This window comes from Sitophilus oryzae, unplaced genomic scaffold, assembly GCF_002938485.1.
Source record: "Sitophilus oryzae breed Bouriz unplaced genomic scaffold, Soryzae_2.0 scaffold_1111_pilon_pilon, whole genome shotgun sequence".
In the NCBI taxonomy this organism is placed as follows: Eukaryota; Metazoa; Arthropoda; class Insecta; order Coleoptera; family Curculionidae; genus Sitophilus; species Sitophilus oryzae.
The window spans coordinates 634504-648641 of record NW_022145740.1 but is presented as its reverse complement, the minus strand read 5'-3'; the positions used below and the strand labels follow the sequence as shown (position 1 = coordinate 648641).

The 14138-nt window shown below is 30.0% G+C and overlaps 1 protein-coding gene and 1 long non-coding RNA gene across 3 annotated transcripts in view; one reads left to right on the top strand and one right to left on the bottom strand.

Moving 5' to 3' along the window:
- Nucleotides 1–2495, bottom strand: part of LOC115881798 (G protein pathway suppressor 2) — a 31258-nt gene extending 28763 nt beyond the window's left edge. For both annotated transcript variants that reach the window (XM_030899468.1, XM_030899475.1), the window contains exons 1-3: nt 2290–2495; nt 1977–2218; nt 1734–1922 (exon numbers count right to left, since the gene is read on the bottom strand). In XM_030899468.1, the coding sequence (XP_030755328.1) occupies nt 1734–1922; nt 1977–2161 (374 nt within the window). In that variant the 5' untranslated portion in view covers nt 2162–2218; nt 2290–2495. The remainder of the gene's footprint in view (nt 1–1733; nt 1923–1976; nt 2219–2289) is intronic.
- A 9447-nt stretch (nt 2496–11942) lies between these two features.
- Nucleotides 11943–13011, top strand: LOC115881792. The gene is made up of 2 exons (XR_004050089.1): nt 11943–12140; nt 12199–13011. It is a non-coding gene; the product is annotated as an uncharacterized LOC115881792 (long non-coding RNA).
- Nucleotides 13012–14138: the final 1127 nt, after the last annotated feature.

Below are 14138 nucleotides of genomic sequence, written 5' to 3'. Positions count from 1 at the left end.
GTTTGCTATAATGCCAAATCTTGACAATATGGTGAAGGTTGAGTTTTGATCTTATTAGTTTTATACCTGTGTTTATACAAGACCAAATTAAGATTAGTTTGTAATTAGTTTGTGATTTATATTAAGATCTTTCTTATAATATTTGTATAATAATATAATGTCTTAATCTTAATACTATATTATGCTTTGTCTGGAAAATAAATGTTAAAATATCTTAATTTTGCATATCCTATTCCATCCTTCCATTAGGAAAAATATGGTCTATAAATCATATTATGCTAAGAAAATCACATAAATTAGGTGTAAGAATAGAGAAATCTTAAGGTAGCAGAAAAAATAATGCAATATATGTATAAGCAGAATTAAACAAGGTAACTGTAAATGTTGCTGAAGCTGATTCTACAATTTTAATTACGGAGGCTAAAATGCCTTTTAAGGCCTCCGTAGTTTTGATGGAATGTTAAAAAACTATTATGAACATGACATGGAGCTACAGCGTTTAAAATTAAAAAAAAAAAAAAAAAAAACTTGGACACATCCCTTTAATTTCCCGAATTTTTAATAAAGCACTTTTAAACGTAGCATTATAATCTAGAGCAATTAGATTAATTATAGGAATCTAGAATTTTATTTCTATTTAATTTTATTGACTATGAAAATACATAATAAGCATTCACGTTTCATGTGTTGTGCGAAATATTAAAATAATAATAGAAATAATATACCGCGTACTATAAATAGCGTCAGCGATGACTATGAAATGAAGATCGCTGTCATTTTATATGGGAAATGTCCTCAATCGTCATTTCCTAGCCAACTAGACGCTGTTTATTCGATCATACTGTATATATTGACAAAACACACTGAAAAGCACATATTTGTTTTCTACTGAAAATAATTCCAAAATAACTTGCAATCTGGCAACATCGAAGATGTGCGCCTGCGTAGTGTCTGTGACTATATACAGCAAAAACTCGTTTCAAGGTCAGCCACTGGATTCACACCATTACCAAAAAATATTATACTCGATAGTATTTATATATTTTTTTTTCCTGCAAAATCACTTCAATTCTGTTAAGCTATAACTAATAAATTTATTAAATTATATTTATTTTCTTTTTAGATAAATTTATAAATTCTATAAAATATAAAACAAATTGGTTATAAAAGATAGCCAAAACAGATTTATTTGATATTTTTAACCTTTATATTTATATATTAACAAAAAAAAAATACCCAAAAAAATTAATTACAGTCATAGGTTAACAGAATTAAAGTGATTTTACAGTAAAAATTACATAAATATCGAGTATGATATTACTTTGTAGTTTTATTGGAAAATATTTGAAATTTTTGATTGGTCTTATTTTTGATTGCTGATATCTTTGAGACGGAAAAAACAACAAATAAATTGAGGCAAACCTTAATATTAATACTAAGGGTTCTACTAGGCGCCAAAAATTTTATTTTTAAATGTACTTTCAACTTTTCAACATCATAATAATTTTTTTCCAAATAATTCAGCAATCCTTGAAATTTTTAAAACTTTTTTGATGGCGTTTTGGTGAACATCCCAATTAACCATGTTCATATCTATTACGGTTACTGAGATAACTCTGCTCGTACCCCGAATTTGTAGCACCCTGTATAGGAATATCAATAAAAGTTGGAGTGCACGTTATTTGTTAGAGTAAAAAAACTGACAAAAACATGTATATTTTAATAGTACTCACAAAGCATCTTTAATAAGTTGTCTCCTTCTATTATCATCCTCGTTTAAAACTTTCTTAAGCTGCAAAAATAGCTGATGTTTCTCATCTTTAAACTGTTGAAGTTTAGCCTCCAGTTGTGAAATATGTTCTCTGGTCTCCCCTAATGTCATAACATCCTGTTGTTCCCGTGCTTCTCTTTCTTTACGCAATCTAAAACCAGGCAGACACATATACAAAGAAAATTAGGACATGCAAGAAAATTACCTCTCCTCTTCAACTTCAGCTTCTCTTTCTTGTCTCTTGCGTGCCCTGTCTCGTAAAATATAAGCTTTCAAAACCTTCCACATCTGCTGATCTCTATCGGGCACTTCTGGGTTTTTGCTGTTAGAGGTTTCATTGGCAGACGTGCTAGCCGTAGGGGCTGCACCATCTTCAATTGCAGCTGGCATGTTTTTCAAATGTTTTATTAATTGCGGCTGTTATAAATTCTGTCTCAGTCTCTCATTCTTCAAAATATTTAAATATATATTTGTTATATGAAAATATTGAGTGCAGCAACTAGCAACTAATAATGTACCTAATTACGTAATGCTTAAACCGCTTACAGCTTAATGAAGTTGCGTAAAATATTACACCCATTTAAAAACTTTAGAAACATGGAAAGACTACGGACACAAAAACATTGGAAAAAAGCAAAAAAGGGCTCATATCTCATATCCCAAAAAAAACAATTAACTGTCAAATATCAAATCACCAGTGTTCCCAACTCTCAAAAATTTATCTCCCTAAAAATCTAAAACGCTCGCATCAAAAATCCCCAAAATATCCCTAAAAACTATGGAGTGTAGAGGTAAGGAGAAATAACTCTTTCGGGACTTTTATTGAAAAAGTGGTCACAAAATGGGAAGAATAAGGGTACGCCAAATAACCACAGTGGCGCTAAAAACACATGAATCTTAAAGTCCCTAGATATATAAAGTACCGCAATTGGTTTGTTCAATGTTATTGGCGCCAAAATGGCGGATTTTTGGGGTATTTCTGGGAAAACTGTAGTGGTAGGACTGTTTAAATGTCACATTTGTCTGAATTTGTCATGTCAAATGTTGAGAAGCTGTCAATTTCAGAATAAAAATATTTATCCACATATTTTAAAAATAATTATAAAACCACTAAATGCTACAAATTTATTAGTTAATAATGTATAGGCGTCGATATCTTTAGTGAAGAAATATGTATTACAAGAAAAGGCCGCCATTTGATGTGTTTTCTAACATCGTCGATATTCAATACAGGTTAGGTAGTGGATTGAATTTATTTATGCTCCAGTGAATATTTTTAACAATCTTATTGTAGTATAACCTATTGCTACATAAAACTTCATTGTAGAACAAGACAAGACCACAATAGATCTGGGAAGGTCGCAGTGGGTCAGGCTGAGATCCACCTCTAGAAATCTAATCTAGAACAAGACAAAGACCTTACTTGCAAACTACCATACATATCTTTTAAAAAGGATGCTAAGTGTAGTGTAAGTGAAATCTTTACGTAATCATTCCCTAAAATGTTTAGTGTAGTTTAGTTTTCAACATTTTGCCAGTAAGAAGTTTAGATAAATCTACAATATATTATCATCAGACCAAAGGCAGGATAATTATTTAAAAGAAGAAGTTATGTTATGATACATATATATATTTTATATATTTTATTTATTCAACTAATATAAAATATAGATTTGGATGACATCGCTTCAGGTGGTTTTACCAGTCAGGACTAACAGGGATATTAATCAAAACAATGAAAAAAAGCTCAAATAAATTTGATCCTAATAACAAGAATGTTGTTTATGCATATGCTAACTATATCGTTATTTTCATGGACTTAAATAGATTCGATTTTATGTATTTATTGATAGTAATTAATATTTTTTGGTTCATATTGTAATTACTAATAAAAAGTAAACATTATAATGTAAGCATGTAAAGTTATATTTAAAAATTTGGTCTTATACTGTCAGATATAAATAAAAGTGTGTGATTTAAATTTGATTTTTATACATGACATAAAATTGTTAAGATTTATTTGAAGATTTACATATTGTCGAGGTAAAATTATGCCTACTTAATTTATGTATAACAATAATTACAGTTATTTCAATGTTAAATTTATAGCAGTATAACTTTTTATAATAATGATACTTAAATCATATCAATTTAATTATTACATTTATTTGTTTCAACCATGGTTCAAAATTTTCTCGTATAAAAGCCGGCCTTCAAATTTAAGTTTGTAGCTTATTCCTAGATTCATAGTTCCAAAGACTTTCGTTAAATCATGCTTATTTGTCAAAACTAACTACAGCATAACTGGTATAATAGGGAAGGTTTACTTATGGTATAGGTAGCCCGTTCTCATCAACAAACAAAGTTTTTCCAATTGTTTCGACTGAATTAAGTACTAAAATGCTAAATGTTATTCTAACTTTATTTCTTCTTACCTATTAACTTACTTCTGTTGGCGTACTTTGCGCTAAAAGGTAACATAAAATAAATGCTAATACAACTGAAAAACACTTGTACGGAAACCATTCGTTTATAACCTCTTAACACCATATAGGCCTAAAAAATTAAATTTATGAAATTGAATATTAATATACAACCTGATATTATGTTAAAATGAGGGTAAATTGTAGATAATAAACGTAATTCTATTACAATTAATAAATATTTTAATTTACGGCTTGCCTGTCAATGTTGGTCGGCCATATTGGCGCCGGACCGACCAGCTGCTTAAAAAGCCGAAACAGCGAAATGTTGGCCTCCTTTTTAAATTTGCCGCTAGTTTTGGCGCCAAAATGGCGGTAATTGCGGTACTTTATATATCTAGGGACTTTATCGCCGGCCGGGGCGGCCCGCCACCTATGCCTCTGGTCCAATCTACAGAAAATTCAAATAAAAATTGGTATTTAAAAATCTTGACATTCTTTAATTTTAAAACTATGCATTTCTATACCCATGTACAGGGTGGCTCGAATTCGACGCTCATCATTGAGATTTCGGAAATCGTAAGAGATACAGGATTGGTTAAATGGAGGCAAAGTTGCGCAATTTGATGCTCAATAAAATGCAGTATTGCATTTTGAAAAATTCCGAATACTTCCGAATATATTCACTTATAATATCACAAGAGCTTAAATTATTTTCGGAAATTTTTTTGAGGGCACGAATATTTTGAAAATTATCCCGAGTCGAAGACGAGGGATAATTTTCCTAAAATATTCGTGCCCGAAAGAAAATTCCCAGGAATAATTTAAGCTTGCGTGGTATTCGGTAAGAAAATTTCACACCTCAAACGACCAATGGGAGCTGTACGAAATTTAAAATTGACAGCTGTTTGAATTTTGCACAAATCTGATTGGTTCTTTTGTCGTGTCGCTGGCGACAGTCGCAGTTCTGAGAACGGGACTAAATAGATTATTGACATACATGTTACAAAGTATATTTTTACAATCCTTTTTATAAAGTTACAACCAGGTTACAACCATGTTACAACCTAAATAAAATTTATTTTTAACCTTGTTTATATATTAATAGTTAGTCAATGAGCCTGTATAAGTCGATGCTGCCAACTGGTGGCAGAAATTAAAACGTAAAAAGGGGCGGAGACTATTGAATTTGGCAAAGAAGTAGGGACTAGAAATTCTTCGAATTTAATTCTCGGTAAAGAATAAAAATATCTTATCTGATTCGAACCGAATTTATACCTCAAAGCGTTATTTACATTTTTTATTTTTGGACATGGATTTATATTTATTTTGATTTTCATAGCCACTTGTTGGATACTAAAGTATTATATTAGGTATATAAATATTTTATTTTTAGATGGATAATTAAAGAATATAATATGAAACTATACCTACCTACGTCTGTAACTTTGTAAAAAGTGTGGCGGATTTAACATAATGTTTTTTTTAAATGTAACATCCTATTTTATTTTAGATTCTGCGTAAAATTCTATTACTTTTTTTACGTATATTTCTTGTATAATGGTGTAACCTAAAACTAGTTTTATAATATTTCAATTTGTTGATGAAGAAAAAATATTAGATATTTATATGTAGATATTTAAGGTAGAGCTACAGGGTGTTCAATATATATTTTTGAAATTCGACTACGTATTTAAAATAGAAAAATATCTGCAGATTCTTTCAATGACGCAGCCTATACTGAGTGTTTTTTCAAAAGCGGTTCACCTCTATAACTTTTTTATTTTTTCAGATAAAAAAATTAAATTCGGGGTTTACCAAATTCGGAATGTTAGTAGGTATATGACATAAATCGAGATTGATTCGTATTCCGTTAGTTTCGGTCACTTCCTGTTTCACCGGAAATGTATACGAGTACAACATTTGATTTTTAAATGGTACCCTCGGTATTTTTATACTTTATTTGATAGAAAATGACATTCTGAATAGAATGACATATATCATATGTCAACTTTTGACATTTTCAATTAAAAAAAATAGCATTTTAAAATTCAATCTAGTGTCATGGCTGTGTTAAAACCATTAATTTTTAATCAAGGAGCTTCGGAAAAATTGATTTGATCGTCTAATATTTTTTGTCTTTTCCTTTTTGGTACCTGGTAAATAGGTAATTTGGTACCACACACTTCGTATATCGAGTCAAACTGTCGTTACCTTTACAACCGGTTACATGTTGTTTTTTATCATGGCACTCTAGATTGTAATTTAAAATACAATTTTTTTGAGTAAATATGTCAAAAGTTGACATTAAATCATTCTATTCACAATGCCATATTCTGTCAAATAAAGTAAAAAAATACCGACGGTACCATTTAAAAACCAAGTTGTAGTCATTTCAGGTGAAACAAGAAATAACCGAAACTAATTGAATACGTCAATCAAGCCACGTTTGAAAAACACCCGGTATATTATAATTTCTTCTGATAGATTTTACAAAATTCTTCAATTTCTATTAATAATGTCATATAACTATATAAATTACTTTAATGCTTAATAATAAATAATTTTTGTTTTGTCATGGCAAAACTTGTTATAGTGTAAATGAAGTAAAAGAAGGATAAAGCTGTATAGAGTATAGATGTACTTAATATACTTTCTTAACAAATGTTGAAAGGTTTTGTAAAAGCACTAGAAAAAATAATAATATATAGGATCAGCCAAAAAAATCTGTTTGAACACAGTGTAGCATCTAACTCCAAGTATTTTTACATATATCTTTTTCTTCACCTCTGTAAAACACTCCTACCAAATTTGGGTAGCCCAACTTCGGAAACAACTGACAATTATGTAACATAGGAATAATTTTTTTTGCAAATACTAACGTTATTTATAAAAAAAAAGTTATAGAATTTTAGGCAGAATCGAAAATAAAATAAAAGTTATAAATAAGAGTTTTGCATTAAAAAACATGTTACATTATATCCGCCACATTTTTTGAAGCACCCATTATACTCAAAAATAATATTTGAACTGTGTCTCTTAAGATTCTCTATACCCTTTTTTTTGAATTCCCAAAACAAACGAGATAAGTAACTTTATTTATTTCCTGATATCTCATTTTATAATATTTCGGAAGAATCAATCAGGTATCTTATTTTTATAATTATTAGAAATAAATCGGATTTAAAGGATAAGGAATATGTAAGTGTATACCATACGATAAAAAAAAACGGCGTCAGAGGTGGCTTGGAAATGAATATCGATGTCATATATTTCTACGTAAACAAATAGACGCCGTTTTTTTTTCGCTCATACCGTATAAGAAAACAAATTTAATAAAACAAACGCATTTATTAATAATGTATATAGATTTACATGGTATGAAAAATTCGCATTATAATCTCTGAAGGTCCTACCATGGTCCCACCAATGGTTGGTTAAAGTGGCGAGTACGACCACTTAGCAGTCACACCTATAATAATTTAATAAAATATGAATATAATAAACAAACTTATTTCTTTTAGATTTTTTAAAAGCGAGTTATATGTGTTAAGTGGTTTTTGATTATTTTAGACTAAATTTTTTAGACATATGATTATTTTAGACCAAATTGTCTGCCCACTCAAACGTCTTTCAAAATTATAATGTAGGAAATTCTTAATATGTTTTAATTGGGAATACTTTTAGAAAGTTTCATTTTCACCAAACAAAACTACGTATGTATAATAAATTGCAGTATAATGAACTATAATGCATGATATATACTGGTGGCGTCAAAACTAGATGTTGGGTTTTTCTCGATTATTTCAAAGAGAACTCCACATTTTATGACATAAACGTAGTTTTTTCCAACTTTGTTTTGAAAAATAATTTTTAAATCCAAATAATCGATATTTATACAGTAATGTCCTCTTTTGGAATACATAATTATTTTCAGCTGCAGCGATAAAATAAATAATATTTACTGATACGCTAAGTAAAAAAATAATTAGGAAATTATTTTAGACATCTAATTCTTAATTTTTGTCGCTGATAAATATGTAGATACATCACTTTTAACGACAAACCTACTAATAAAAATTGCGAAAAACAAATCATGTTTATTCTCAAAGAGACAATTATTGAGAACAATCCAATAACTATTAATCTGGGATATAGATCTTAACAAAACAAAAGTTGGATAAAAGATTTGTTGATTTATGATATAAAATACAGTGTTCCATTTGAAATAGCAAAGAAAAATATAATATATAGTTTTGACTCATCCTGTATATAATACAAAAAAAATAATATAAAGAAAATTTAATCATATAAATAATTTAGGAATTTAGCATATTTTTATATAATTATATGAAGAGAACATTACCTTAAATTAGTTCCAGTAAAAAACTTCCATATTACTTATTTTTAACTTAGAAAGGGCTTTAAATATATATTTTATTATATAAACAAAAAAATTTAATCCAAAAATGGTCAAAATGAACTCTATACGATTACGACATTATAGTATTTTCTGGAATGACAATTTTTTGACAAATTCACCAAGAAAAAATAAAAAATATAGCTTTTCTTTTGACAAACTATACAACTCTAAAGTAAATATGTATTTAAATCTACGAATCATCCTGTATATCTATAAAAATACCTCCCTGTCAAATTTACGCTACTTTTGCATGCAAGCATACCTATTTTACAAAAATATGATTTGAGTGAAAATATAAAATAGGAAATCTGATATGAAGCTTTATCTAAACACAGGGTTGAGTGTAGATAAACAATATTTTACGTTATTAATTAAGAAAAATTATAAAATACACAATATATCTGACAGTTCCAAAAAAGCAAAGTAAGAAATGAAACATAATTTATAGCATAAAATCAGTATTTTTTAAATTTTTAAGTCAACTGGCCATTATCGTTTAATCTATCTATCAATCTATCAAATTTAATGTTTATTATTAAACTTATCTCAACTCTCTATGAGGTAAAACTCTAAGATAAAAACTCTAAAAACCAAGAGTGATTTAAAACAAATTTATATGAATTTAGAAATAAATATGAACAGTATTTACTCACCTGTAATACAGATGCTTTTTGTTTAATTAAATATATTTCAAAATATTATCCAGCAGGTACAAAATACACATTACACATCACGTAAACACAACACATAAAACTCATAAAATAATAGTTTGTAATCCAAATATTCAAAAATACTGTTTCGTTTCTTCGTGGGGGACGAAAAAATTGATTTTTTTAATTATTTAGATATGCATTAAGGTATATTTCAACTCAACAGCTTATAAATAATTATTTTTTAAGACATAACCTAAACGAAACGAAATCAGAAGTCGAGAAAGATAAACAAAACTGCCGAATTTAGAAACGAATATGACTTTTTTTCCTTTTTTCTTGTCACAGTTGAAACAAACAAGGAAAGCTATTTTCGTAAAACATGCGTGAAACGTGCTAATAAGTAGCCCAATAGATGTGACCTCGCGCCCTTCCATTTTTGAACGATGGGCGGGTTTAACGGATTCCCCTCAAAGAAAATCGTGGGGGAATACAAAATTCAGAACGGGCAAGGCGCCACCTAGAAGACGGGCTTGTACTAAGCCCCTCATTGTACATCTATTAGAGGTGGGCCAGTCTGCAGATTTTTGTGGAGCTGCTACGCTCTCGACTGCTCCAATAAAAGCACTGTGACAGTAGTAGCGATGCTGGAGCAATTAACCTATAAATTAAAAAATGTAGTTTATAGGTTAATTGCTCCGAAAAAATCGCACTCGGTGTTCGGCACCGTTCGTTGCATTTTCTAAAAAAGTACAGGACTATAGGTGTGATTATGATAGGCAACATCATCGTCTAGTTTTTTATTTATTTATATCATATGATCGAAAAAACGGCGTCAGCGATAGCTATGAAATGAAGATTGCTGGCATTTTATATGTAAAATTTATGGGGAATGTTATCGATTGTCGCTTCCAAGCCAACTGGACGCCGTTTTTTATTTCGATCAGTAGTGGCGATTTTAACGTCTGTGCAATCGGGGTAAGTCACCGACAGACCCCAAGCCTCCTCGCCCTTGCGAACAAGATTCGAGCTTTTCCGAACTACGGGCCCCTAGAGCTCTTAAAATCGCGGCTGTACGGTACTATACTGATGTCTTAGTTTGATAGATGTTGCTATATTTTTTAGTCTATTCAGAAGAATTTGAGTGTTTTTAAGTACCAAGCACTTTGCTATAAATATCTTAAAGAGTCTGTTCATTTTCACACAGAGTGGTGGCCCATGTGGTAAAAACTTAATGTTATATTCAATTCAAAGTCGAAACTGTCAAAAAATCTTTTATTAGTGACCGGTTTCGGCTATTTAGCCATCATCAGACCTTAAAAAATAGATATAAATAATAAAACTTATATGAATGTATAGATCAAATAAAAAGATTTAGGATATACAACAAAACACAGATACAAAATTAACTAACAAATAAACATACTAACAAGTTAAAAATTACCTTTTGTCAAAAACATCTGTTTGTGATTAATATATAATACATAAATATCTTATTTAGATTCATGAAAGAAAAAAAGCGAACGCTGCTACGTTTCCTGTTCCCAAACTCCCAACAGCTCCAGTACACAGAATATACTCAATATACTTATGCTACAAGTCGACTGACCTGCAGACGACTGTGACTGGAACAGTCTGGACCGGGCGACGGGGCTAGGAGCATTTTCAGAATTTACACTATTGCCTGCTATTGCTCCTATTGCTACTCACGAGCGCAGATGTCCTAAACTTGTAAACTGCTCCAAAATGTCACTGCGATTTTCTTGGAACTGGAGCAGTCACATACTGCGACGTTGGTGGAGCTGTGACAAAGTAGCGGACTGCGATTTCACAACCCACCTCTAACATCTATTTATACATAATCAAGGTTTTTAATGATTTTAAAGTTTGACAGACATGCACAAATTGTTGGCATTTTTTTAAACAAGTAAAAGTAGGAAATACATAAAATTGTAGGTACTTTCAAGAAATATAGTTTACTGTAAGTGCTGTATTTTAATAATCTATCAAAAATCAAAATCATCAGGATAATATTAGGTATTGATTTTCAGACAAGAATTAGATTATAGCGATGGTCAAAAGCATTTAGATATTGCTTTGAAATCTACAGATAAGGTATGGCAGTTTCATTTTAAAGAACAAGATGTTAAAGTTTATGATAAAATTGTCCCCTGTCCACTTGCAGTATTTACATAGGAAAATATTGGAGGATGAAGCTCTACCTACTGCCTCAGGTTAATTTAAATTCTGAATTGCAACAACAGCAACAAGCAAGAAGGGCACCATTAAATGAATATTATACACATAAGTATATTATTATACACAGAAAGAGTAATGTTATACACATAAATATTAACATTTTGTAGAGCAACAACACAATAAAAAACCAGCAACTAAAACAGGAACCATTAAATGAATATTATACACGTAAGTACAAGTATATATTAGTATATATTATACACGTAAGTACTTTTTTTGATCGAATAAAAAACGGCGTCAGCGATGCCTATGAAATGAAGATTGCTGTCATTTTATATGTAAAATGATATGGAGAATGTCATCGAGATGTTCATTTCCAAGCCAACTGGACGCCGTGTTTTTACAGTATTATTATACACATAAATAATAATATTATACACATAAATAATAATATTATACACATAAACATTCCTTGATAAAGATCAACATTTTGTAGAGCAATAACAGCATCAAATAATGGAAATAATGGACCCTACTGCTCAAATCAAAAACAAAATTTCAGCATTACTACTTTATTGGTTATATCAATAAAAGAAATGATTGAGTTTATGAGTCTAGATCCTACAAGCAAGCAGATCTATCACATAATTTTAAATGAAGATTTATCTATTATAGTATGTATAAACAATTTGCATCTTTTATTCAATGTTGTAATGAATTAACAAATTGCAGGTAATTTATTCTAATAACGAAAAAAAAACTTTGGATCAAAAAATATTTTCTTCTGATGAGGTTTATGAATATTAAAGTCTGTTGAAGTTTGGCCATTATGTGTTGGTATACAATTTATTTATGATGTTACAGTAGTTAAACCATCCGAGTACAAAACATGTTTAAAATCCACTATTCTTAATGAATGGCAACTACCAACTTGAGAGGAAGCTAAGAGAAAGGTTCTATTGGGTGGACTACAAGAAAAAGGGACATATACATGAGGATCTGGAAGGGCTATAACATTACGTCTCAAGCCATGGAACAATAGGAAACGAAATTCAAAGGAAAATATTACAATACGTGGGATGCAAATTATAGTGCAAGGAATTGAGAAAAAGAATTATTAAAAGTAGTTATTGTTACGATAGTTAAACCATCCGACTACCAAATATATTTAAAATCCACTATTTTGAATGAATAGCAACTACCAACTTGGGAGGAAGCTGCAAGAACGATTCTATTGGGTGAACTACCAGGAAGACATGAGCATCTGGAAGGGCTATAAAATTATATTATTATTTCACGTCCCAAGCCATGTTGGAATAGCTGGGAGTGAAAAAGAAGATAATACTGCACACGATTCTTGTCTAGAAGTAGTTGATATTAAGGTATATATGGCGGTAAGCCATCCGACTATCGAACATTTAAAATCCACTATTCTGAATGAATGGCAACTACGTAATAAGATGGCAAAACGTAAATAAATACTTGTACAGTATAAACTTATATTATATTGGCTTAATTTTTATACTAAATAAAATGTGTTACGTTATTTTTGACCTACATTATATTTATTTAAATCCCATATCATCAATTAAACTTTTAATAAAGTTTTCCTAATCTTGAATGAGATTTAAGAAATAACTTATGAGAAACAATAAAAAGAGGCTCTGATATCTAAATAATCGATAATAAAACCACATATTGACTTACTTTTATACTAAATAAATGTTGGTATGAAGTTATTTTAAAGCTGCATTATATTTATTTTAAACCCATCACCAATTATTACTTTAAATAAAATTTGTCTTAATTATAATTACCATTAATTTTAAGATAAAACGATAAGAATATTTTTTCGTCGTCTTGAATGACATTTGCGAAATAACTTATGAGAAACAATAAAAAAAGGGCCTAGTCTATTGCTGCTGAATAAAAATCTGTAATTTATTTCATGCAACATGAAAATAAAATTGTATTTTTTTTTAAACTCGCGGCTTCGCGTCTGTGGCGTTTGCTTCACGCATAGATAAATGAAACAAGTTTAGATTTGAAAGTGCCCATAAGGACAATGTAAACCTATTTGGCGCTATTCTTGCAACGGTCGCGACCCAAAACTTTTGAAAATTTCGGAGCGGTTCGGTTTTTTCCGGAATTATATCGGCAAATATTGTTTATTCAAATTTATTATTATTTTCGTTTAATTTTATAAATAAAAGACAGTGTGTTGCATACAAGAAAGTTTATTTTATATAAGGACGCATGTATGAAATACCTATGAAATATTGGAAACCGACGTTATATGCCACGATCCACGATGATTTTTGCAGTTCACAGCACAGCTTTTTAAGATTTTAATGCCACTTTTTCAAAATTATCACCGGTTGGAGTAAATAAAACTTGAATTAAACTCACAAGATAGCAATTATTACTTTGAAAATGGACGCTATAAACACTTTTCGGAATTTCTTTAATGAGAGCGGTTTAGATTTTGAAAGATTATATTATGATTTTTGAAGACTCTGACTTTGACAAGAGAAAATTATTTCTGTTCTTGTTTGTCGTTGTTCTTAGCGACCGCTATAGCAGCGCCAAATCGCGTATAACGGTCGCGCCCCAAAATAATTTCGCGACCCAAAATTTTTACGGGCTTTCCAATCTAAACTTGTTGCATTTAT